The sequence below is a fragment of the Emys orbicularis genome, chromosome 9 (assembly GCF_028017835.1).
Source record: "Emys orbicularis isolate rEmyOrb1 chromosome 9, rEmyOrb1.hap1, whole genome shotgun sequence".
Classification (NCBI taxonomy): Eukaryota; Metazoa; Chordata; order Testudines; family Emydidae; genus Emys; species Emys orbicularis.
Window position 1 is genome coordinate 36,918,359 of NC_088691.1, and position 27,977 is coordinate 36,946,335.

At 45.2% G+C, this 27,977-nt stretch overlaps 1 protein-coding gene across 1 annotated transcript in view; it reads left to right on the forward strand.

Moving 5' to 3' along the window:
• Positions 1 to 27,977, forward strand: part of DIAPH2 (diaphanous related formin 2) — a 908,304-nt gene that overhangs the window by 116,991 nt on the left and 763,336 nt on the right. The window contains exon 5 of the mRNA XM_065411177.1: positions 26,441 to 26,580. Within this exon, the coding sequence (XP_065267249.1) occupies positions 26,441 to 26,580 (140 nt within the window). The remainder of the gene's footprint in view (positions 1 to 26,440; positions 26,581 to 27,977) is intronic.

Sequence of the window (27,977 nt, forward strand, 5' to 3'; positions counted from 1 at the left end):
TGAGCCTATCAGTGCTTCGCTGCCGGTACGCGGTGCTTTGCCGCTGGTGTGCTGCGTTTTCCTGGCGGATCCTGCTTTCTCTCTCCCTCCAGTTCTGTGCTTTCTTGTTCTCTTTAATAGATTGCCGCATCACTTCTTGCAGCATGTCGTCTTTGCTTTTGCAGTCTCTGAGCAGGCGATAAGAGGGACAGCTGAGGTCTCAAGGTTGATGCAGCTGTATAGGCAAAATGCAACATTTAACAGAGGCAGCATTGTTTATACCAGACAGAGTAATGATTCCCCCCCGCATTTAAGGAGTAGAAAACACACAGGGTCTACACCATAGCATAATTTTCCCGTCAGAAACAGAGCACACATATCCCATGGGAGCCTCAAAATGGTGAGTAAGGGGGACTGATTGTTTCAGGGCTGCACTGTCCTCTGGGTTTCTGTGCCTTGAGGAGAGCCAACAGCTTCAGGGGGCACCTACACTGAACACTGTTTCCACAGGAGTTCATCCTGGACGATATCTCACTGCTGAGGGTGACCTGGGAAGCAAGGGAGGGTCTTCTAGTGCAATGCGGCTTCCGCCCTGGCCCATATGCAGCTTGCCTGTGTGCAGCAATGGTCCCCCCGCCCCTCGCGGCACAGTGGCGTGGACACGTTAGCCTGGCTGGGACAAGGACCACGGTGGCTCTCCCGATAAACCTGCGCAAGCGCATTGCACACGTTCTGGATGAGACATTCGAGGAGATTACCGAGGCCGATTACCGCGATGTGATAAACCACATCAATGCACTATTCCGCATCTAGGCATGCATGCCTAACCCACCTCTCCCAAAGAACCCGCACCGAAAAAAAAAAATGCTTACCGGGAACCTGCTTTTCTGTTTGTCCTCCACCAAGTACCGGCCGCTGCGACTGGCTACCTTCCTCCTGGCTCAAGAAGAGCTCCTGGCTGCATGGCTCCAGGGATTCCGGGGTGTCTCCATCCGGCCCACCACCATCACTGCCGTTTTCCTCCTCCTCCCCCCCCCCACCGGCTCTGAAGTGTCCATGGTGGTGCTCAGAGTGGAGGTGGGGTTAACCCCAAGTATCGCATCCAGCTCTTTGTAGAATCGGCAGGTCGCGGGGGGAGCACCCAAGCGGCCGTTTGCATCGCGGGCTTTGCGGTAGGCACTCCGCAGCTCCTTCACTTTAATCCTGCACTGCAGGGCGTCCCGGTCATGGCCCCTTTCCATCATGTCCTTTGATACCTTCCCGAAGGTATCGTAATTCCTACGGCTGGAGTGCAGCTGGGACTGTACAGCTTCCTCCCCACAAACACTGATGAGGTCCAGCAACTTGCCATTGCTCCATGCTGGGGCTCGCTTGGCGCGTGGAGGCATGGTCACCTGGAAAGATTCGCTGATAGCACTCCAAGCCACGCCGGGCTGAGCAAACAGGAAGGGGATTTTTAAAATTCCCGGGGAATGTAAAGGGTGGGTCACATGGTTGGTTACCTGAGGCCAGGGCAGTAGAGTTTGAACTGATGACCAGAGTGGCTAGAACAGGCATTGTGGGATACTGCCGAATAATTCTGGAGGCCATTCACAGCGCATTGGGCGGCCACACTGGCGCCGCAGCGCTGCAGCGGCAGCGCAATACTTGCTATTCCTCTCGGAGAGGTGGAGTACATGCAGCGCTGCAACCATGGAGATACAGCGCTGCAAATGCCTTGCCAGTGTGGACGGGGAGTGAGTTACAGCGCTGGGGGAGCCTTTACAGCACTGTATCTCGCAAGTGTAGCCAAGGCCTAAGACTGAGGCTTAGTATGACTAAGCTGAAATCTTACATGCCATAGCATGTAGGCCTCATAGCCTTATTTTACTTTCATACCTAATACACCCTCATTACACCTAAATACTTGTCAAATCTATACTCCTATAATCCTGTCCTACTTATATCTATACCTATACCTACAACTTAAATCAGGTCATCATACATAGATTATATATGAAATAACATATGAATTAACTACAACAATAGATAACACAATTAAATGATAAAATGAACTAATTGGCTGCAGACGAGATGAGCTGTATGAATACGATAGCAATGTAAAATGTAATTCTCTAAATAGCCTTCTTGCAGCATGAAAATACAGCAAAGAGCATAGGTGAGGTAACTAGCTGAATAGCAGACATGGAGTGCTTTATTGCTCATATCTGTTCCCATAGCAAGTTCTATTACAATCCGTTAAAATACAGTTTTATAGAAGGGAAAAGTCTCTTACAATGTAACTTCTACATGACAGAAACTAAATTTAGTAATTTTTAGAAAGGTGCCAGCATGAATAATAAAGTTCATACAGTACTTTTTATGTCCACCTTTTACACTAATATTCAGTATTCTATCTCATAAAAACTGATAGATGTCAGAAATGCTTTTGTCTCAGTGGACATGTTATTTTTTATTATCTGCTGGATGTCTTGTATATATTAAAAGTATGACACAGTATAATGTGATATTGAATCTACATGATGCATTTAGTGATATTACTGTTGTCAGATACTACCGGTGTGGTGCTCTGGTTTCTCCTATGTTGATATCACTCGGCTGCGTGCGTGTGTTTCCTCTGTGTGCGGTCCCAGCTCTGCAGATAGCTGACACAGCAAACCCGACGAGAACCCCCAATAACCACAGAGTCTAGTAAGGTACGAAGGCACCTCGGCCAGGTTTATTGTGACCCTGACACAATTGCAGTTCCCCGCAGATTACTTAGTCTACGGGGCATACTACGAGAAAGTGCCGCTCAGCAATGGACTCAGCTCAGTCAGTGGCGGGACTTTCCACTGCCCCCTCGGCCGGATAAAGATACCGCCCCAGGGATACATTCTTATACACAGGTACAAACAAGTTATACATCACTCCTGACGTATTGAGGTGCAACCCCTCTACGCAGCAAGGTACAACCCCTCTACGTAGTAAGGTGCCACCTCTCACCTTGTACATGTTGGTTCGATCAAAACAACTCTATCCATCATTTTACCTTTTTGCCCCTGTTATCTGTGGAATGTTCCAGTATAGTGTATGTTCTGATATCTGGTGTCCAGTACCTTTTAGGTATGTCTCTTTTTGCCGCATCAGCCCTTTCCTTGCCAGCTTCTGTGAGCAGGGCCTGCCTCTGGCTCACAGCTTAACTTTGCTTTATGTTAGCAAAGTCTTGACCATTACTTTAGTTCAGGCCTTAGGCCTCATACCAGGCCTCTGATACCAAGGTTTATCTCTCAGGGCCTCCTCTTACTACAATTACTATCAAATAGGAAATTCTTAGGTTGAGCCCTGTAGTTGAGCTGGAACCATGTCTTGACTTGGAGAAATGCTCCTACTGTTTAATTCAAGGCCATTATTATGGCAACAAGCAGAAGACATACTTCAAACAAATATATTGAATTGCATTTGCTGGCATGAGTCCCATAACAAAATATTCTTTGCAAAATTAAATCTCCTGTATTTGTTTGAGCTCCTGTAATATGTCCTACAATGTGGGAGTAAGAAGGGAGAAAATGATCATTAACAGAGGTTTTGACAGTAGTGTGTGTATGGGGGAATTACAAAAAACATTCTTAACAAATGTGATAATTACTTATTATTTAATGGCAAAGTATTAGAGCAATCTAGTATAGTAAAAACTGTTAGTGCAAGGTTTATACCAAATACACCTCTACCTCGATATAAAGCTGTCCTCGGGAGCCAAAAAATCTTACCGCGTTATAGGTGAAACCGTGTTATATCGAACTTGTTTTGATCCACCGGAGTGCACAGCCCCCCCCCCCCCCCCCCGGAGCACTGCTTTACTGCATTATATCTGAATTCATGTTCTATCGGGTCGCGTTATATCGGGGTAGAGGTGTATGAGAGGAAGAAAAAAAACATGTGGTTCTCAGTCCTTCTTATTCACCCATTAATAGATCCTGTCTTTAATATATATGAGCTGGTTCCCCAGTTAAGCTGATAATACAACAATGTTACACAAAGCTTAAATGAATCTTGTCACCAAAACATTTCCATATGCTAATCTCAACCTTTCAGGACAGCATCAGTTGTGTATTCATTATTCTTTTGTCAAAATGTTTGCATCTAAGAGACCACGCACACACTTTGTGAAGTTGTTGTCCAAGCCCCAGGTAACTTTATGAACTTGCTGTACATATCAGTAATAAAATATCATCCCTGATCGCTTTTTATCATAACTATTTTAAATATGTAGTGGTACATGATGTGAAGTGTTCCTTATGTTGTCTAGAACTGGAAAATCACTGAATAAATATTTGCTATGAGTAAATTTCATTTTCTGGTGTTCAAATAGAACTGGATCACTACGGATTTGTTCTGAATGTCCAGTGAGAATAAATTTCAGCCAATAGCTCTCTTGTGAATTGTAAGCCACGTACATTCACTCTACTATCATTGGTTTCCTTGTCACCTAAGTTAAACTAACTTTTTCTGTTGCCTGATTGGATGAATGTAAGAATTGAGGGATGGGATGAAAAATTGCTTTTCCTGGATTCTTTCAGGGTCAAGCCTTGCATAAAATATTACTGCTAGAAAATAAGAGTTATGTTACAGGTTTAGGTTACATGAAAGACTAAATATCTCTCCCCATTCACACAGAGTAATTGCTTGTGGCAATAGTTTGATTCCATATAGTAATAGAAAATAACTTCGAGTGATTGCTCATGTGTATTCCACAGTAGTTGTGCGTGCTCGCCACGTGCACCGGTGTTGGAAGTTTTTCCCCTAGCAGTACCCGTAGGGGAGTGCCCTAGCAGTCCCTGGAGTGGTGCCTCCATGGCGCGGTATAAGGGGCGCTGCGTGCTCTCCCCCCCCCCACCCTCAATTCATTCTTGCCGCCAGTGAAGGTGCTTCAGAACTGCTCTGCTCCAGCTTTGCTGTAGCTCATCACCAAAATTGCTTGTTCGTTCAGTGTATGGTACCTGTAATTAGTTAGTTTAGTTTAGCTAGAGCACCCGGGCCAGGGCATGCCCCGTGCCCCGGGTTTTAAGTCGTGCGACACTTGTAGGCGATCTGTGCCAGTGAGTGATCCGCAATCAGACTGTCTGCGCTGTTTGGGGGAAACCCAACTCAGCGATTGCTGCAAGATTTGCAAGTTTTTTAAGCCTCAGACCAAGAGAGAAAGGGACATAAGGCTCCGGGCTATTCTGATGGAATCGGCGATGACCCAGGCTCGATGTCGGTGCGCGGTGACCCTTCGGCGCCATAGACTAGTCGGCACCGCTCCCCGTCTGCGGGGCATGCCAGGAAGGCTAGGAAGAGGCCTTCTTCGCTGCAGCACCGGAGTAAATCCAGGACAGAGGCTAGACCCATGTCGGGCAGTACTTGATCCCCACTGGCCTCTAGGCCTCCGACTCAAGTCAAGCGGAGTAGCCCGGCCCATTTGGAGCAGGCCTCCCCGGATGTCCGGAGGCCCTGCAGGCGGCCCGGGATGTTTGTCCATGCCGGTACCAGGAGCACCGCCGATGTCGGCCCCGCGCTCCAGAGGCAAGCCGCTGCTGGGATCTCCGCAGTCACCCGGCTTGGTACCGGTCTCGGTCGAGGGAACGTTCCCGACGCCGTTCGTCGCCCAGTGACTGTTCAGGGAAACGTCCACGTGGATCACCCTCTATTCCCACCAGGCTGTCTGGTTGGGTTCCGTCTGACTGAGACTCTCGGCACCACTCCGCCTTGAGGAGCGAACACCGACGGGACCGAGGCAGATGACGCCAAAGGTCCTCATCTCAGAGGGGCTATTGCAGCTGGTCACGGCACGAACGTTGACATGGTTCCCGTTCGTCATCCTGCTCCAGGACTCCGCCACGGCACCGCCTCCGCAGTCCTGGGCGTTGATCGTTTTCGTTTCACCGTCACGGGTCCGCCCGCCGGAGCCGATCGCGGAGTAGCTGTTACCGACCGTACCGGTCCTCCACGTTAGGATCGCGTTTCCATGGTGGGCATTGCTCCCGGCGCCACCGCTCCTCTCGGTCCAGGGACAGCAGCAGGTCGTATGTCAGCCCGGCCTCCCTTCGTAGTCAGCCATCGATGGGCCAGGCCGAACAGCCGACTCCGCCGGTGCCACAGCAGGTGCAGTGGCACCGGGCCCCGTGGCCGGCCCAATGGTACCAGTGGGCACTGTGGCCCCTGACGCAGCCCCCGGTGGGGGCTCGCTTGGTGTCCGGAGCCTCAGAAGGACCATCGGCCTCCCTCTCCAGACTCCTGAGGAAAGAGTCGGTGGGACGTATATCCTCGGCACTGTGCCCAGAGACTGCCCAGGTGGTGGACCCTCCGGTGCCGGTGGGGACACACAGTACCGCGCCGCCCTCCTCGCCTTCCCCGGATGAGGCGATTGCGGCCCCTCTTCCATCTGTCCCACAGGAGGAGTTTAGGGCCCACCAAGAACTCTTAAAAAGGGTGGCATCAAGCCTCCTCCTCCAAGCAGAGGAGATGGAGGAGCCCTCAGACTCCCTGTTGAATGTGCTGTCCTCCTCGGCACTGGGCAGGGTGGCCTTGTCTCTCCACAAAGGGGTGGCGAAAATTTCAAATGCCTTGTGGCAAACCCCGGCCTCATTGGCCCCCATCTCTAAAAGAGCAGAACACAAGTATTTTGTACACCTCCCTGCTCCTGACTTCCTGGTCGTCAAGTTGGTCAACCACAGGGAAGGGCAGGACCAACTAGCCCCTACCCCGAAAAATAAAGATTTAAGGAGGCTGGACTCGTTTGGAAGAAAAATTTATTCGTCCTCGAGCTTCCAGTTATGGGTGGCGAACCCCCAGGTTCTCCTGGGCCGGTATGAGTTCAATCTGAGGGGCTCCCTACCCAGATTAGAGGAATCCCTCTCGGAGTTTGACAAGGAGTTCAAAGCGCTGGTGGAGGAGGGCACAGCGGCTGCCAGGGCAACCCTGGATGCGGCGGACACGGCTGCGTGGTCCATGGCCTCCGCAGTGTCCATGAGAAGGGCGTCATGGCTCCTGCTCTCTGGGCTGTCCAGTGAGGCGCAGACCTCCCTGCAGGACCTCCCGCTTGACGGCAAAGCTCTGTTTGTGGAACAAATGGGTATAAAACTGCATGGTCTGAAAGACTCCCGCACGACTCTCCAGACTCTGGGTATCTATGTTCCGGCTCTGGCTAAACCTAAGTTCAAGCCGCAGCAGACTCCTGCTCAGGCCATCCATTCAAAATATGAGACCACTTATAAGAAGTCATGGAACTATAAGAGGCACCCACAGAGGCAGTCTCGGCATGCCCCCCAGCCTGGGTCCTCCAAGGGCAAGCAAGCAGGGAAAAGGCAGTTTTGACGGGGCACCCTGCCAGTTCTCACTAGGGATCCACCCTCAATAAAGCTTCCCTTCTCCAATCGGTTGTGTGCTTTCCTCCTGGAGTGGTCGTGGCTGACCTCAGATCGATGGGTCCTCAACACCATCTCCCGGGGCTACACTCTCCAATTTACTTCCTCCCCTCCCAACCACCCCCCGCCCCCGTCCCTCCTGGGGGACCCCTTGCACGAGGCTCTGCTTGAGCAGGAGGTGGGGCAGCTCCTGGGCCTAGGAGCGGTGGAAGCGGTACCAGGGGAGTTCAAAGGTAGGGGGTACTACTTCTGCTATTTCCTTATCCTGAAGGCCAAAGGGGGGCTCAGGCCTATCTTGGACCTGCGAGGCCTGAACCAGTACATGGTGAAGCTCAAGTTGCGCATGGTCTCCCTGGCCTCCATCATCCCCTCCATGGATCCCGGGGACTGGTACGCCTCCCTCGATCTGCAGGATGCCTACTTCCACATTCATATATTTGAGGGGCACAGACGCTTCCTCCATTTCATGGTGGGGCAGGAACACTACCAATTTACGGTCCTCTCGTTTGGCCTGTCCACTGCTCCCAGGGTGTTCACGAAATGTATGTCGGTGGTGGTGGACTACCTCAGGCACGGGGCGGGGTCCAGATCTTCCCCTCTCTGGATGACTGGTCAAGGGCAACTCCCGGTCGCAGGTGCAGGATCACGTGGCACTCCTTCTGTGGCTTCTTCTGGCACCACTTTGGGCCAGTTGGTAAACAACACCAAGTTCACGTTAGTCCCGGTAGAACGCATAGAGTATATCAGGGAGGTCCTGGACGACTCGTCTGCCAGAGCCTCCCTCTCACCGGACAGGTTTGAGACCCTGAAGGGGCTCATCGACATGATCACAAGGTTTCTGGTGACAACAGCCAGAGCGTACCTCCAGCTCTTGGGTCACATGTCGGTCTGCAGGTATGTGGTCCATCACGCCAGACTCAGGATGAGGCCCCTCCAGCTGTGGTGGGCCTCGGCGTTCACCCAGGCCAGGGATAGGATGGTCAAAGTCCTCACGGTGCCCGAGCCAGTGATCACCTCTCTATGGTGGTGGTCCTCCCCGAGAAACATGCTCCAAGGGGTCCCTTCAGTGGCAAGGCCCCGTCGCTGGAACTGGTGTCGGACCTAGGATGGGGGGCCCAGGTGGGGAGGGTTCAGACCGAAGGTCCGTGGTCGGCTCAGGATCTGACCCTCCACATAAACGTCAGGGCGGTATGGCTGGTGTGCATGGCCTTCTGCTCGCACCTGGAGGGCTGGGTGATCAGGGTCCTCACGGACAACCCGGCCTCGATGTTCTATGTCAACAGGCAAGACGGGGCCTGATCCTCTGCCGTGAAGTCCTCAGGCTGTGGGACTTCTGTATAGCCCACAACATCTGCCTACAGGCCTTCCATCTGCTGGGCGCCCGGAATGCGCGGGCAGATCGCTTGAGCAGGGACCTCTCTCAGCACGAGTGGTCTCTCCACCCAGTGGTGGTGCACAGACTTTGCCAAGTGTGGGGAACTCCCAAGGTGGACCTGTTCGCAACTCGGCAGAACCATCGCTGTCTCTGGTTCTGCTTCTGGGGGGCGGGCTGGGATGGGGCGCTGTCTCCGATGCCTTCCTCCTGTCCAGGTCAAGCCAGTTTCTCTATGCCTTTCCCCTGTTCCCGCTGATCGGCAAGGTCCTGGAAAAGATAACGGCGGACAAGGCCCGGGTCCTTCTGATTACCCCGGCATGACCCAGGCAGCATTGGTACGGGCCCTGCGGTCGCCCCGCTGTGGCCGTGGCCGTTGCCGTCCCACCCGGACCTGCTCTCCCAGGACCAGGGCCACCTCCTCCACCCCTACCTAGCGGCACTCCACCTCACAGTGTGGCTGCTCAATGGTTACGTAGGGAGGAAAGGATGTGCTCGGAAGTGGTTCAATGCGTCCCTCCACACGCCGAGCCTACTGGTCTCGGTTTTTCAGATGGGCAGACGAGCGGGGTGTTTCCCCAGCGGCTGCCCCGTTCCAGCTTGTTGCCTGATTCAGTCTGGTGCCCTCATCAGTCAAGGTGCACCTGGGGGCCATATCGGCCTTCCATCCACCGGTGCAGGGCCACACGGTATTTTCCCATGCTATGACTGGCCGATTCCTTAAGGGGTTAGATTGTCTCTTCCCGTATGTTAGGCCCCCAGTCCCGCAGTGGGACCTAAACCTGGTGTTGACATGTCTCACGGGGCCCCTGTTTGAGCCGCTAGCCCCGTGCTCCTGGTCACACCTCTCGTGGAAGGTGGCCTTCCTGGTTGTGATCACGTTGGCTAGGCGGGTCTTGGAACTCAGGACCCTGACCTCTGAGCCCCCGTACATCGTGTTTCATAAAGATAAGGTCCAGCTCCGCCCACACCCTTCGTTCCTCCCGAAGGCAGTCTCCGCCTATCACATGGGTCAGGACATTTTTCTGCTGGTCCTCTGCCCGAAGCCCCATGCATCCAGTGAGGAGCGCCGCCTCCAGATGCTGGATGTGAGATGGCTCTGGCTTTTTACCTGGAACGACTAAGCCATTCAGAAAGTCCTCACAACTGTTCATTGCCTCGGCCGAGTGCATGATTCTAAGCTGTATCTGTAGGAAGTGGGAAGGAGTTCACAAACTCTTTTTTTGTGAAACAAACCACCATAAGGTATGGTTGCTTTCTGTTAAGTGCACTCAGGTCATTTCTGGTCAGTTAGCTATAGTTGTCTTTTCTATCAGGAAAAGATGATGTAGTGTGGATTTAAAATCCTATTGATACCTGGTGGAACTCTTCAAATACATTTTTAAAAGCATAGCAAAGCAAAGATTTGTACATTGGATATTCTCCTTAGTTTTAATATTGTTAGACTACACAGGACAATAAATCAATGTATGTTAGGTGTGTGTTTTCAATAGATTTGAAACATACAATTGTTTATCCAAAAGTACATACTTACATTTAGTCTATTTTCTTTTTGCTGGTTTGTTACGTACTGTGATTTCTTCTTTACTTCAGAATAATTACTTTCTTTCTCTCTCTCTTTCGAAGTTGCTCTTCCTTGTTGTGGATAGATCTAAATTGCTGATGGATATGAAGGGCAACTTGCTTTGAACTGAGGATCACTGAAATATTATTTTAAGCCAACTTTTTCAACAAAATGGATGTTGGAACAGTAGCCGTGAAATTAGAATATGATGCCTCTCTAAGGAAATTGTTTCAAGTTACAAATCAGTTTTGTAGGATAGTCTAAAATTTACAAATAGCAAGTGGAGAAATAAGATGACAAACCATTTTGTTTTTTTGTTTGTGAGACACAGTTCACAACCATAAAACAGCGTTCTAAAATGAGTGGGTATTTATTTGTCCAGAGCAGTTGTAGTAGTAAAATATTATGTTGATCCACAACTACATAATAAACACAGTGTGCCTTTGTAATTAAAATGTACTCAAAAGAGGAGGAATGTATATAACGACTTTCCCTACCAGCCCCTCAGCTGTTGACTTTTTGCTGAAGAGTGAGGGCACTGTGGAGCCATTCCCCTCATTGGCTTCTGGCTTCTAGGATTTTTTGACAGGGGAAGGGATGATTGTACAGGAACTTCTTTCATATCTTCCCTCTCTCGGCTCTTGTATTAGGGGATGTTTTTAAAAAGATATGGGAGGGTAGATGTTCTGAGATGAGGTGATTTTCTGTGCCCCCATTCCCCAATTACTGTAAATAGTTGTGGTGCTGTGCCACATGTGTTCCCTTTCCCTGTCATAAGTCTGTAGAACTTGAAAGTAGCAGTTTGAGTAGACGGTTATTTATCTTGAAATCAGAGCTGCTGACACAGATGATCCCTTCCCCTGTGATATAGGTTTAGCCTGTCTGGTTGGGGTTTATACTTTCTATCAAGAAGACTCTGTTAACTGGTAGGTAATTTCTGATTGTTGGGACCCTTCTCCATTTGGCAAGAATGAGATAATCCATATATTTTCCTGATTCTCATTTTTCCTTAGACTTTTTTGGTTTATATCTGGTGTAAGGGAAAGTGTGGTGGATTTGGTCATCAGTGGCCAATTGGGGCACTATGTTTTGGTTGTAAAACCAAACAAAACTTTCTCAAGTTTGATGTAGCATGATTGGGTGTGTAGTATTTGAGGGGGAAAAGTTTTTTGTGCTGATAAACTTATGATCTTTATACTGTTTATTTTCATACGTCCATTTATATTTCCACAAGGGCTGTCAAATGATTAAAAAAATTAATCGTGATTAATCGCACTGTTAATAATAGGATACCATTTATTTAAATAGTTTTGGATATTTTCTACCTTTTCAAATATATTGATTTCACTTACAACACAGAATACAAGGTGTACAGTGTTCACTTTATATTTATTTTTTATTACAAATATTTGCACTGTAAAAACCAAAGAAATAGTATTTTTCAATTCACCTAATACAAGTACAGTAGTGCAATCTCTTTATCATGCAAACTGAACTTACAAATATAGAATTATGTACAAAACAAAAACCTGCATTCAGAAATAAAACAATGTAAAACTTTAGAGCCTACAAGTCCACTCAGTCCTACTACTTGTTCAGCCAATCGTTCAGACAAACAAGTTTATTTGCATTTGCAAGAGATAATGCTGCCCACATTTTGTTTACAGTATCACCTGAAAGTGAGAACAAGCATTCGCATGGCACCGTTGTAGCTGGTGTTGCAAGATATGTACATGCCAGATGCACTAAAGATTCATATCTTCCTTCATGCTTTAACCACTATTCCAGGGGCCATGCGTCCATGCTGATGACGGGTTTTGCTCGATAACAAACCAAAGCAATGCAGACAGATGCATGTTCATTTTCATCCTCTGACTCAGATGCCACCAGCAAAAGGTTGATTTTCTTTTTTTGTTGGTTCAGGTTCTGTAGTTTTCGCTTTGGAGTGTTGCTCTTTTAAGACTTCTGAAAGCATGCTTCACACCTCGTCCCTCTCGGATTTTGGAAGGCATTTCAGATTCTTAAACCTTGGGTCGAGTGCTATAGCTATCTTTAGAAATCTCACATTGGTACCTTCTTTGCGTTTGGTCAACTCGTAAGTGAAAGTGTTCTTAAAATGAACAACATGTGCTGAGTCTTCACCTGAGACTACTATAACATGAAATATATGGGAGAATGCGGGTAAAATAGAGCCAGAAACCATAATATTCTCCCCCAAGGAGTTCAGTCACAAATTTAATTGATGCATTATTGTTTTAACGAGCATCATCAGCATGGAAGCATGTCTTCTGGAATGGTGGCTTAAGCATGAAGGGGCATACAAATGTTTTAGTATATCTGGCATGTAAAGACCTTGCAATGACGGCTACAGAAGTGCCATGCGAACGCCTGTTCTCACTTTCATGTGACATTGTAAACAAGAAGCGGGCAGCATTATCTCCCGTAAATGTAAAACTTTTGTTTGCCTTAGAGATTGGCTGCAGAAGTAGTAGGACTGAGTGGATTTGTAGGCTCTAAAGTTTTACATTGTTTTGTTTTTGAGTGCAGTTATGTAACAAAAACATCTACATCTGTAAGTTACACTTTCATGATGAAGAGATTGCACTACAGTACTTGTATGAGGTGAATTTATAAATGCCATTTTTACAGTGCAAATATTTGTAATAAAAATAACAATATAAAGTGAGCACCGTCTACTTTGTGTTGTAATTGAGATCAATATAATTGAAAATGTAGAAAAACATTCAAAATATTTAATAAATTTCAATAGGTATTCAGTTGTTTAACAGCACAATTAAAACTGTGTGATTAATCACGATTAATTTTTTTAATTGCATGAGTTAACTGCGATTAATTGACCGCCCTAATTTCCACCAATGCTAGTATTCATTTATCTATGTATCCTTATTTCCTCCTATTGAAGAAAACAATATATAATTTTTAAAGCAACAGTAACTAATGAAAATATTAAAATCTGTAGTATGTTGAAGCTTCTGGAAAACAAATGAACATTACCTGAGGGTGGAAGTTTATTTAAATAGTGTGTTTGCAGGAGGTGTCCATCGGCTTAACAATATATAGGGGTTTGTGTGTGTGCGCGCGCAGGCGTGTTAGTAACAGCACCAGCACCCACTTCTATTTTTATCTTTGAACTGCAGTCAGATTTGGCCATTCATATATGCATCACCACACAAAGATTACTTTGCATCTCTACTAGAGGTGCTGGTTAAGGAAATGTTAACCCTAAAGGCTCAAAAACTTAATAAGAGCAAATTAAAAGAATGCAAATTGGACTTTTCTTAAAAAAAAAAAAAAAAAAAAAAATCTGACTTTTTTTTAAGGCACTGGTGATTTTTTGTTTTGTTTTTTGAACATGTGAGTTTGAACACTGGCATTGGAAGAAAAGTCAGAATGACGTTCAGTCTCTCTTATTGTGCATTTGCTCATGAGTTTAGAGGGATTTAAGTGTGAGTGTTCAACATTAGTGACAGCTTGTAGAAAAAAGAAAGCTACAGCTTCATGAAGAATTACTCTGTTAGCTACTATGTTAAGCCTTGAAATACTTTTGTAATGGTAGTGACAATTTTGTAATATGTAGCACAGTTGACAAGTGCTGCTTTTAGTGTAACCTTTAAATGTATTTTTTTTGTGTGTGCTGTAAGTTATATTTACTTTACCAGAGAAGTGTAGCTATGTTTATTAGATGATGAACAATAAAGGTTTTATTTTTTTCTTGTGGTTAGTACTTTTTGCTTTTTTTTGTGGTTAATATATAATAATGACAGTTTAAATGTTTAACATTTGTGATAACTTGGTTGAGGCTGAGACTTGTGTTCATGTCCAAAGTGATAGTTTTTCTTTGAAAAATAATTAATATGCGAATCAGTAGAATAGCAGCTTTGACAGGTAGAAAATACATTTCTTTTGGGAGGGAAAAACTGGTTTTTTTGTTTTTTTGTTTTTGTTTTAATTATTTTTGGGTGGCTCAATTTTTAAGAACTCAATGTACTTGAGGAATGCTAGACCTAATAACTCTCACAGTGCATGGTTTGTCTACCTGGTAAGTCATTTAAACATTAAATACAACTAATTAACTGTATTTCCATACATTAAACATATTTGAGTAGTAATTACATTAGTTGCAATTAAATTTTACATTCTAGGCACTGGATCATGCTTAATATATTATAAGAGAGGTTGCTTTTTCAATCAGTAGGTGGTAACAACTTTGTAAATGTTAGATATTGAGAATTCTGCTTCTCTAGGCTTTAAGTTGCCTTAAAAAAAGAGAGTTTTTACTACCTGAGTGACTCTATAAACTGTCAGATAAAACAAAACATATAAAATTGTCCAAGCGGTGACTTTTCCACATGCTATTCTCCAGTTAAAACTTGGATCTGTATATATTTTTCTTTGGCTGTTCCACTGTAAATGCAGGAGTGGTAGCTGCAGTCGATGTAGCTATTCCTTCAAAGATATCTGATATAACCAAACAGAATTCCTGTAACTGGAGTGATTTGACCAACGTCCAACTTGAATGGGGATTTCAATTTTAATTAAACAAAGGAATAACTGAAATCTTAGTATAGACTATTTTGTATAATAGTTCTAACCAAAACTGTATGTTTAAGTTACCAAACTTAACATTAGTTCAGTTTCTCATAATAGGGGTGGGAAGGCAGTGGAGGGCAGGTGATAAAGGCACCAAAAAAGACTGTATTTTGGTCCCTGCAGCAGTGTCAAATCTTGAGGCAAATATAGCAGAATCTGAACCTCTGGTGCTACTCAGTGAAGCAATGTCTAACTGAATAAGGCTTATACTAATGGAAGCATTAAAGATTGTTCCATGTCTCAATAGCATAATGTCTGTGAAACACTGTTAGAATCCTTGGTGGATAGTGTGTGGAGTGGAGAGCATAATGTTGGTTCCTGATCTCATTTTCAGTGTACATTAGCAGTTTTCTTTATTACACAGTTTACTATAGAACAGAAATAATAATGTTCTTGTCATGCTTGAAAGAAGATTTAGGCACTAACTGTAAGTATGCGATTACAGTAATGTTCATTGTGCTAGGCACTTCCCATCCACACAGAGCTTATAACCTAAGTATACTGGATCGACCAAGGGTGGGCAGAGGGGTATAACACATAAGCAGAATGAACAATATGATGGTAGTATGTCGTGTTAAATTCCACAGTCTTTTTGGGGTGGGGGCTGGAGTTAGTGAGGGAGAGGATACGCTAAAAACAGCAGGACCAAACAAGGGAGGGGAAAGGGGATGTTGAAGGGAGAAAGGTAGGGGGGAAAGGGCAGTGGAGGAAGGAGGGAAGAGTATGAAGGGCAGGTGTGAATGATACTGAGGTATAGAGATTAAGGGAGGGGCCTGGAGAAACAGCAAATGAGCACTGCAGCATTACACCTTAAGGCTTAAGTCACCCATTTACTGTGACAGACTGCCTACACACCCTCTTGCTTGCAACAGAACCCTACTGTTGCTGCACATGTGCATTTCACTCTGCTTGGAGTGTTAGTTTAGCTCAGGGGTCGGCAACCTCACCCCACCTCCCTACTTCCTGGCTGTAGGAAGCTCTGCAACCCTCCCCTCCCCCCCCACATGCTCCCTGCACACATCGCTTCTCAGCTGCAGGGTGAGGGGTCACTGTACAGGGAGCTGCTCCTCCAGCCACCCAACCTCCGTGCATCCAGAACCCCCCCCCGACGAGCCCCACTCCCCCTGCACCTGGACCACCCCGATGAGCCACCGTACCGAGCCCCACTCCCCCAGCATCTGGACCCCACCACTGAGCCCCCCACAACCTCAAGACGAGCTCCATCCCCTCGCACACAGACAACCCCCACTGAGCCCCACACACCTTCACCTGGACCCCCCCTACAGAGTCCTATTACTGTTGCACCCAGAACCCCCCAACAAGCCCCTGTGCATGCAGATCCCCACCACACGTGGATCCCACACTGAGCCACCCGCACCCAGATTGCTCCACACAGAACCTTCTCAATCCGCACCTGGATCCCCCCACATTAAGCCCCTCCACACATGGATCCTGCCTTGATGAGCCTGCCTGCCCACACCTGGTGCACAGGGCATGGAGGGGCATGGCCCTGGGGTGTTTCTGGGGCAGGCCCGGTCCTTGTGCTGTGTCAGGGTTGGGTGCAGCCTCATCGCTGAGTCCATGTCCCGGGGAGAAGCTGCACAGTGATCTCCCACCTCTGTGCAGTCAGTGCTCTGTCCTTCCCAGTGCCATGCTGGAGCCTCCACATTTATTTGACAAATAAAATTTGCAGAATTTTAAAATATTATGTGCAGAATTTTATTTTTAGTGCAGATTTTTTAATTTTTTGGTGCAGAATGCCCTCAGGAGTAAATGTATTTTAAAGGCATGATTGTGTTCAGTCAGCAGAGGAAGGTTCTGAGAAATAAGATATCTTATACCAGGAAACCAACTTAGGACTCTCAACTCATAAGAAATTAACTGTCCACCTGAAAATTTAAAAAGTACGTCAATACTTGTGTTTGTCTGTGTCCTTAAAATTCACATTTGGTTATTTCTGAAACATTATTGAAGTGAATTTTTCATTGATTTTTTGATTGCAAGTTGTGAGTTGATCCTCAAATTAATTGTAAATAAGTCTTCAGTTAAACTAGAGTAAAAATACTTAGGGCCAACTTCAGTCAGGATGAGTTTGGCCTATGGTGTTAAATTAAAATGTGTAGAAGATACCCCATCTCAGATTAAAAAAGTTAATTTGTGTAAGACTGCTTCTTCTTCAAGTGCTGTCCCTGTGGGTGCTCCGCTCTAGTTGATGGTGTGTCCCGGCACCGTTGATCGGAGATCTTCGGTAGCAGTGCCTGGTGGGGACGCACACGCTCAGCTGCTGTCTCGTGGCGTCGTTAGGGTCTGCCTGAGCGCGCGCGTCCTGCACCCCCCTCAGTTCCTTCTCAACCATCCTGGGCTGAAGATGGGACTCGGGGAAGTGCTCATCTCTTCCCTGGTTACTGTAGGAAATAAGTAGAGGAAAATAGAAATAGTTAGCTAGCCATTTCCCAGTTCTCCCTTTCCTTTAGCATAGTTCGTTAGTTTAAAAAAATCCCGCTCCCCCCAAGTTAGTCTCTTGTTGAGACTTCCCTGGCTGCTCATACTTTCATTATACTGAGGTCACCAGGCTTGAAGAAATGTGGCTCCTGCAAGGAGTCTCTGCCACGGTCTGATGGGTACTCACTCTGCGTTAAATGCCTTGGTGAGACACACGTCCCTGCGAAGTGTCTCCACTGCACCAACTTAAAAACTAGAGCTCGCCGTGACAGAGACTTGCGGCTAAAAATGCTCCTCATGGAGAAAGCTCTGCAGCCGCCTACAGAGAAGGGCAGTAAACCTTTTCCCTCATGCTCCGCTGCCAAGTCAGAACTGACCGGGAGCATGGCTTCTCACCCTCTCATGCGAAGAGGCAGGAAGCCCTAATGTCTCCTCTCAGAGACACTCAAAAGGGTAAAGGATCTCCCGCAGGGTCTTTACCCTTGGTGCTGTCAGCACCGAGAGCAGGCAACTCTGACCGCCCGTGCAACTCACACGGGGCTCAAAAGCAGGGACTCGACTTCCCACAGCGGGAAGCTCTCCTCGGCACCGGTCCCCGGCACAGACAATGGACCCAGCGCCGGCAATGCATTCCACCCCGGTGCCTGCCTGCAGGGTGACCAGATGTCCCGATATTTAACCCTTTGTCCCGCGTCCCCATCAATGCAAATTCTGCTACAAGCACTGCAAGCTCAGTATATCAGCTGACCCGCAGTTCTCCTCCCCATTCCCACCATTTGGGTCCTGCATGCATGTTTTTTTGGGGGGGGTGGGGGTGGGAAGAGGAAGGAGGGTTAGTCAAGAGGTAACAATTCCCTCCTAATCGATTTCAAATTAAGGAATAAAGCTTTTTGTTCCCCTATCTTTGGTACAGTGTGACGTACACTGATTGCTAGCTTTTGTCTCTGCATTATGTTTTAAAGATCAGAAGGGTATACTAGTAACTTTAATTAATCTCACACAGAGCAGTTAATTAAAATTTGTATCATCCGTCCATTTTCTACTTGTTCCCTATGTTCTATATCACAACAGGATTTTATTAATCCACATATTGCAATAAAACTCTTAAATAATTACAGCTACACTTAAATCACTGTTCATAGATAGGTTTTACAGTACAATACATATTTTCAGAAGAGGTTTCACTGATTTGCCATGTGGATCCTTAAAGTGACTGAAGTTGAGAAGCTGGAAGAATTGGGGGGAGCGGGAGAAGACTCCTATCTTAAGTCTTTTAAATTTTGAAATCCAGTTTTCCCCTATGCATAGCCCCAAAGAACTTGTTGATAGCTGCAGATAAATATCTTATCAAATAGATGGAAAGCTGCTTGGCTGAGTCATTGAAAATTTTGCAATAACAGGGATTATGGAGGCTCCTGGTAGCATCTTCAATGTTGGTGTTCCATTCTCATAGACTCATAGACTTTAAGGTCAGAAGGGACCAATATGATCATCTAGTCTGACCTCCCGCATGATGCAGGCCACAAAAGCTGACCCACCCACTCCTGGAATAATTCTCTCCCTTGACTCAGCTGTTGAAGTCCCCAAATCATGATTTAAAGACTTCAAGTCGCAGAGAATCCTCCAGCAAGCGACCCCTGCCCCATGCTGTGGAGGAAGGCGAAAAACCTCCAGGGCCTCTGCCAATCTACCCTGGAGGAAAATTCCTTCCCGACCCCAAATATGGCGATCAGCTGAACCCCGAGCATGCGGGCAAGATTCTCCAGCTAGATCCTCCGGAAAAAGTTCTCTGTAGTAACTTTTAATATCCCATCATTGACCATTGTTACTAATTACCAGCGATGGCATGTTATTGACCTATTGACTAAAATCACGTTATCCCATCAAACCATCCCCTCCATAAACTTATCAAGCTTAATCTTAAAGCCAGAGAGGTTTTTCGCCCACACTGTTTCCCTCGGAAGGCTGTTCCAGAACTTCACCCCTCTGATGGTTAGAAACCTTCGTCTAATTTCAAGCCTAAACTTCCCGACGGCCAGTTTATATCCATTTGTTCTCGTGTCCACATTAGTACTGAGCTGAAATAATTCCTCTCCCTCCCTGGTATTTATCCCTCTGATATATTTAAAGAGAGCAATCATATCCCCCCTCAGCCTTCTTTTGGTTAAGGTAAACAAACTGAGCTCCTCGAGTCTCCTTTCATACGACAGGTTTTCCATTCCTCGGATCATCCTAGTGGCCCTTCTCTGTACCCGTTCCAGTTTGAATTGATCCTTTTTAAACATGAGAGACCAGAACTGCACACAGTCCTCCAAATGAGGTCTCACCAGTGCCTTGTATAACAGAACCAGCACCTCCTTATCCCTACTAGAAATACCTCGCCTAATGCATCCCAAGACCGCATTAGCTTTTTTCACGACCACGTCACATTGCCGACTCATAGTCATCCTGCGATCAACCAGGACTCCGAGGTCCTTCTCCTCTTCCGTTACTTCCAACTGATGCGTCCCCAGCTTATAGCTAAAATTCTTGTTAGTCATCCCTAAATGCATAACCTTACACTTCTCACTATTAAATTTCATCCTATTACTATTACTCCAGTTTACAAGGTCATCCAAATCTCCCTGCAGGATATCCCGATCCTTCTCCGAATTGGCAATACCTCCCAACTTTGTGTCATCCGCAAACTTTATCAGCCCACTCCTACATTTGGTTCCGAGGTCAGTAATAAATAGATTTAAATAAAATCGGACCCAAAACCGAACCTTGAGGAACTTCACTGGTAACCTCCCTCCAACCTGACAGTTCACCTTTCAGTATGACCCGCTGCAGTCTCACCTTTAACCAGTTCTTTATCCACCTCTGGATTTTCATATCGATCCCCATCTTTTCCAATTTAATCAATAATTCCTCATGCGGTACCGTATCAAACGCTTTACTGAAATCGAGGTATATTAGATCCACCGCATTTCCTTTATTTAAAAAATGTGTTACTTTCTCAAAGAAGGAGATCAGGTTGGTTTGGCACGATCTACCTTTCGTAAAACCGTGTTGTAATTTGTCCCAATTGACATTGACCTCTAGGTCCTTAACTACTTTCTCCTTCAAATTTTTTTCCAAGACTTTGCATATTACAGATGTTAAACTAACAGGTCTGTAGTTACCCGGGTCACTTTTTTTCCCCTTCTTGAAAATAGGAACCACATTAGCTATTCTCCAGTCAAACGGTACCACCCTCGAGTTTACAGATTCATTAAAAATTATCGCTAACGGGCTTGCAATTTCTCGCGCCAGTTCCTTTAATATTCTCAGATGAAGATCATCCAGTCCGCCCGATTTAGTCCCGTTAAGCTGTTCAAGTTTGGCTTCTACCTCGGATACAGTAATGTCAACTCCCTCTCCTTTATTCCCATCCGTCATGCTGCCACTATTCCTAAGCCCTTCATTAGCCTCATTAAAGACTGATGCAAAATATTCGTTTAGATATTGTGCCATGCCTAGATTATCCTTAATCTCCACTCCATCTACAGTCTTAAGCGGTCCCACTTCTTCTTTCTTTGTTTTCTTCCTATTTATATGACTATAAAACCTCTTACTATTGGTTTTAATTCCCCTCGCAAGGTCCAACTCTACATGGCTTTTGGCCTTTCTCACTCCATCTCTACATGCTCTGACCTCAATAAGGTAGGTTTCTTTGCTGATCCCTCCCATCTTCCACTCCTTGTACGCTTTCTGTTTTTTCTTAATCACCCCTCTGAGACGCTCGCTCATTCAGCTCGGTCTAAATCTCCTGCCTACGAACCGTTTTCCCTTTCTTGGGATACAGGCCTCCGACAGCTCCTGCAACTTCAACTTGAAATAATCCCAGGCACCTTCCGCCTTTAGATACATAAATATGTTAGTCCATTCCACTTCCCTAACTAGTCGCCTTAATTTATTAAAGTTAGCCCTTTTGAAATCGTAAACCTTAGTCTCCGATTTAATTCTGTTAATCCTTCCATTTAGTTTAAACTGAATTAGCTCATGATCACTCGAGCCAAGGTTGTCCCCTACAACCATTTCCTCAACGAGGTCCTCACTACTCACCAAAACCAAATCTAAAATGGCATCCCCCCTCGTCGGTTCAGCAACTACTTGATGAAGGAATTCATCAGCTATCACGTCTAGGAAAATCTGAGCCCTATTATTGTTACTAGCATTTGTTCCCCAATCTATATCCGGGAAGTTAAAGTCTCCCATGATTACACAGTTCCTATTAGTATTTACTTCCCTAAAAACATTAAAGAGTTCTCTGTCCATATCCAGGCCAGATCCCGGCGGTCTATAGCACACCCCAAGCACTATCCCAGGGGAGGCTCTAGTAGTTCTTTTACCCAATGTGAGTATTGGCCAGACAGACTCCGTTTTATCCATTCCATCACTTATTATTTCTTTACAGTTTACCTCATTATTGACATACAATGCTACTCCCCCACCTTTACCTTTGTTCCAGTCTTTCCTAAACAGCACATACCCTTCCATACCTGTACTCCAGTCATGACTACCGTTCCACCACGTATCGGTTATTCCTACGATATCCGATTTCATTTCTCGGACCAGGAGTTCTAATTCCTCCATTTTGTTACCTAGGCTTCTCGCATTGGTGTATAAACATCTTAATTTATGCCGTTTGGCCTCTCTCACATTCGTTATCCAATTCGGTACGGACACCGTACCGCCAGTATGACCTATTAGTCTAGTATCTATCCCCCCCCCTCCTCCTTATGTCCAATCTCTTCCCCCCAGCTATATCCGTTCTTATCTCATCGTCCTCCCTCTCAATGTTATAATCTGGTGTGGAGATTAACTGGACATCTCCCAACCTTCTCCCCCAAATTCCTAGTTTAAAGCTCTTTTGATGAGATGAGCCAGCCTCCCTCCCAGAAGTCTATTTCCTTCCCTACTTAGGTGAAGTCCGTCCCGTGAGAACAGTTTTCTGTCCCCGAAAGCTTCCCAGTGGCCATACATCCCAAAGCCCTCTTTATAGCACCACTCCCTTAGCCAACTATTTATCATCACAATCCTGTCACCCCTTTGCTGCCCTTCTCTAGGAACAGGCAGAATCCCACTGAAGATGATCTGAGCCTTGATTTCCTTAAGCGTCTTCCCCAGCCTGGCATAATCTCCCTTGATTCTCTCGAGCGAGAACCTAGCTGTGTCATTCGTTCCTACGTGAAGGATGATCAAGGGGTTCTTACCTGCTCCTTTTAGGATCCTTTTCAGCCGCAGGTCCACGTCCCGTATCTTAGCGCCCGGTAGATAGCACACCCTTCTGTTCTCTGGGTCTGCCCTGGTCACAGGCCTGTCTAACCTCCTCAGTAAGGAGTCCCCAATCACGTAAACCTGCCTTTGCCTGGTGACAGTGCGATCTACTAATCTATCCCCGATCCCTCTAGTTGCAACCCCTGTCCATTCCTATTTTCCTTATGCCATCCTGTATCCTCCCGGGGCCCAGATTTGGTGCTGTCTCCATCAACTCCTCCCCTCTTTCTATGGGACTAGCCGCTCTTCTCTTCCTCCTCACCCTCCCACCTTCAGTTACCACCTGCTGCACCCCTTCCTCGTTTTCCAAACACCCAAACCTGTTCCTGAGCTCTATTTCTCCTTCACTGGCCCTCCTTTTCCTTGGCCTGCTTCTCACGGTCACATGCTTCCACTGCCCTTGTTCTCCCCCCGGCACTCCCCCCTCCCAGGCCTTTGCCCGTGCTTCCACCTGTACCCCTGAGTATTCCCCTTCGGCCACTCCTTGCCTTTGCTCCATCAGCTGCTCGAACCCCCTTCTAAACTCTACCAGGGTATCTACCTGCATCTCCAAACCTCGGATCTTTTCTTCCAGCAGCTCTATTAGGCGGCACTTCATGCAGACATACCTCTGTTCAGGCACCCCCGCTAGGACCATGTACATACCGCAGCTGCCACATGCAATCATCTGCATTGTGTCCCCTGCTGCTTGGCTCATGGCTGCTGTTGTCTGTGCCCACCTGCTCATCTGTGCCCTCCACACCTGGGGTAACACAGCACACGGGGCACCACGCCCTCCTGCCTCCCCTTCCACCTCCCCCTGTAAACTCCCACTCAAACTCCCCTGTTAGCAGCCCTGTTCGCCCGCAGCTGTGCCGCTGCCTGGCTGGGTGGCCGCTTTTATAGGCCCTCTCCTCAGCCAAGCTCCGCCCCCTAATGAGGGCTCAGCTGCCCTCCCAGCACGCTGCCCCTACAGGCCTCTACACATACAAGCACTACAAAGACAGACGCAAATACAGATACCTTCTCCTCCAATGGAACTCCCACTCAAACTCCCCTGTTAGCAGCCCTGTTCGCCGGCTCCTGTGCCACTGCTCGCACAATAGAGCAGAAGTTGTTGGTTTACTCTAAAAACAAGTATCCAGTGTGGAATTTGTTCTTACTCTGAATTTTCTACCTACTTGCTTTGTTTTTTTTCTTGAACATTTTATTATTAGGACGTTGTTGAAATTGGGCTCTGGATGAACATTTGGCCATGGAACTCCTGCTTCATGTCAGTGACTGAAACATGGTTTTTTGAAGGCTATTTATATACAAATCAGAGGTGCATTCTGAAAGATAACATGCAATCGATAGGGGTTTTTAATACTTATTTAGGGTCCTGTTTTGCAACTATTAACATTATAGCTGAAAGTCTCTGTCGCACATCCAAAGCTGATTGATGAGCTTGTACATGAAATCTTGTGCAATACAGAACCTTCTCCAGTAGGAGCTACATTTTTTTTTCTCCTTTTTTACTTCTGGTGTTGAGAACTTACATTGGAGTTGCACATAGTTGCTGACAGAAGAAGTCATAAACAGTTTCACTTATAATTGTCCCTTTCATTCAAACCTCATCCTCACTTAATTTAAAACAAACAGTTTTGTTGCAGTTAGGTTTGCCACATGTAAGAAACCTGACAAAAAAGCAATGAAATAATCATTCAAATTGAGTCACATGACATCACATACCTTCTTCAGCACAAACTTCACCATTACTGCAGCTACCATACCCCACAGACCAGGCACCAGAGCCTTAACTCTAGGGATTTCAGTAATCCAAAACACCTTTTAGCCATCTCTTAATGCGCCCCCCCACCCCCCAAATCTCCTAACATAGCCAAGTACTACACCAATTGTCCATAAGTAATAGGTTTGGAAGGGGAAAATAATCTTGGGTGCATGCATAATTGAATAGATTGCAGGGGAGATTGGGTTGCGGTATATGGTCTGTGGTGCATGTGGTGATAATGTGTATATTTGTGGGTGGAGGAATACAAGGCATGTGCTATTGGGTGGCTAAAACTTTCATTTAGTTACCTTGCTTTTGACTTGTTCGTGTGTATATATAAACATTTATTTTAAAACATATTAAAATTGTTAATGTAGTAAAGTCAAGCACGTGCGTTAGGTAATCCATGTGCTGCCTTTCTTTGGCATTAAGATAGTCTGACATATCTGCCTTGTTCCCTCTGCAGGATGGAACTTGCTCAAGCAATAAATCAGAATTGTATAGTGAAGGCAACTCTCTTCTGTAGGATCAATCTCATTTGTTGCAGATGTATTTAGGGAATGAGGCAGGGAACTGCAGGAAGAGGCAGGCCCAGTTAAGGTTCTAGAACTGTGAAGAGGCATGAAGGCAGGGATTTGAGTAGTTGGAGATGGTTTGACTTTTGCATGTCCAGGTCAGAAATAATTTAATATGCCAACTTTGAAGCTGTAATGCTGGTGAAAAACCAAAACTTCTCTATTACATATTTATCTACTTAATTGATGAACTTAACACTTTAGGAGCCTTTTGTAACTGTTACTTGAAACCTGTGCTTGAAAATCTCAGCAGATAACCAGCAGCTGAAATGAATGTGAAAATTCTGTTTCTGCATGCAGTTCCCATAAAATTGGATAGATAAGCCAAGGAGTAAACTGATAAATTGAAGGGGAAAACACCTTCTTTAACTCTTCCCCGAATTTATTTCTTCCAATACTACCTCAATTTCCATGGAAGATGGAGACTAGAGCCCACGAGCTAAAACTCATCAGAGTTTCCAAATGCAATTTGCATGGACACAACCAAATTTCAACTCTTCTTATTACTTGTGTAATAGTACCAAAACTATTTGTTACTCCTGGAACCCAAGCTTCTGGTTATCTAACCACTAGACGATTGTGAAGCTTCAACTCTGCTGAACTTCATGTGAAATCAAGAACTTAGGCAAACTGATATGCATTTGTAGAAAAAGTCCCCACAATTCTCTCCCAGAAATAATGTCTGGAGACAATTGTCTTCCTTTTGCCCAGCTTCATTGTATTACTATAACAGACTTTGAAGTGCAGGATGGGTTTAGAAAGCTGTAGAGATATGAAATATTGATGGGATATCCCTCAGATACCAAACTACGTACCAAGGTTCATTTGCTGGGAGTTGTTACTTGCTTTCCTTAAATAAGATGTCAGGTGGATTTTCCCATATTTCTATATGATGTGTTTTATATCTATACATTAAAATCTACCTCTTATTTGTATGTTTCATAATGTTAACAAAACATTTTTTTAAATAGTCAATCCTTGTATATTTTGAGTAAACCTTTTTTTCTCAATTTTGGTTACTTTTAAAAAATAAGTTCCTTTCAAATCTATGGATAAAATCTTAAAATGATGTACACTATTTTCTTCAAACAGCATGTCACAGATTAATTTTTTGTCCTAGGGAATTTTATTTAAGCCTTAATATATCATGTGCTATACATCACTATTATCTGCTACTTGGGTGATAAGTTGTTTTAATTTCTTCTCTGAAGGATGGAAGAAAATTTTCTGAGCGCACTAGCCTTCTTGCTAGCCATACAAGGAATGTTACTGTATACAGCCTTGTTTATACTTGTAAATCAGGAGTTTGGATGCAGTACTCTTGGCAGATAGAAAGAATGACAATTCTAGATGTGAAATTTCACATCTGTATTTTCTTAAATATATTCTACTAATTTATGTAATTTGGATTCTGGCTATGTTAAAATTTCATCTGTTCATTTTTTTTTTTTTCTTTTACAGGGAGGATTGAAAAATAGCAAGCATGAGTGCACACTATCTTCACAAGAATATGTCCATGAATTACGATCTGGTATCACAGAAGAAAAACTTCTTAACTGCCTAGAGTCTCTGAGAGTGTCTCTAACCAGCAATCCAGTCAGGTAGGAGATAGGTTTTACTTTATAATAACAGAGATGATATGTAATGGTGTTAATTGTAAATAATAAACTGCTGTGCCATATGTTGGACCCCTGTGTGAAACATGTTATAAAATTAGTTAATTTCTTGGGTTTCAGTACCAAGATTGAAGTCTAAAAGTACTGTGAACGATAAATGATCATAATGGTTAAAGACATAGGCTTTAGGTTAAGGACCGTTAAGAGGGAAGTGTCTAAAAGCAGAGCAGTAATTCTTATAGTTTCAGACTCTGCTTAACAATGTTTCTTCATGGAAGCTTTAGAAACCAGAAGATTTGCTGCTACTGTTTAAAAAGGCTTTTGAAATTGCTGAAACTATTGTTTTGGAAGGCAAATCGTTTGACAGCAGAGGTGACTGGTAAATCAAGTTATTTACCTCTGGTGTCAAATGAGACACTGGGGCGAGCAATGAAACCTGCTGACTAGTAAGCTATGAATGGTTTTATGTATATTACCATATGGCATATTTGCTAATAGATGTGCCCCAGTGGCTTCAGTACGTCTCCTCCTCTGTGCACAGCTTTAGAGTGAGAATGCACAAAGGATTGACAACTGGGCTGACTTTGAATTTGTATCCATGTTTATGTGAGGAATATTGGCTGACTTTCCATACCCCTTGCGAGGCTGATAACCTGCTGAGTTCCTTAAGCTGTAACATTTGTCCTGGCTGTTCATAATCTTTTTATACAGTCACTAAACATTCCTGAAGTTTGCAGCAAGGGGGTATGTGACCAGGGCACACTTTCTAAGATGTACAGTAATGGAGCTCCTTTACTGCTGATGGTGGAATGTCTGAAGTGAAGGAGGGGAAGGGCCATTTGCTTCATCCCATATGCACTTCAATACCATAGCCATTCTTTCATAACAAAACTTAATTAGCCCTGGCTCAACACAGCCTTTACTTACCATATTTGAAAAAAAAAAAATCCCATGTGAAATATGTTGCACATCCACAACAGCTTGTTTTGAAAGCATCATAAATTGATCAAGTAACCAAAATTTGCCTGAAGGCTCAAATATGTCTCCCTAGTGAGGGATTATTCCCTCACATATTTAAGCTTCATGCCAATTGCAATTTTGGCATTCGTTCTACTAGTTAAAACAAATAAGCTACAATACTCATCTTTCAAAGTGTGGCAGGTAGTAGGTTTTTTTTTAGGTTTTTCAGATATGTTGTATAAAAGTCTTGAGTAGTATTTTAGATAATGAATCATTTTGTAATCTTCAATGAAAAAACAAAGGGTAGACTGCAATTTTTTTTTATGGTAGATTTGGCCTGCCAGGAAAGTATCTTTCCTTAACTTTTTTGTTTAACTGTAAATCCTTGTTTTAGAGCCCGTAGTTTTAGAGTAACGTTAAAT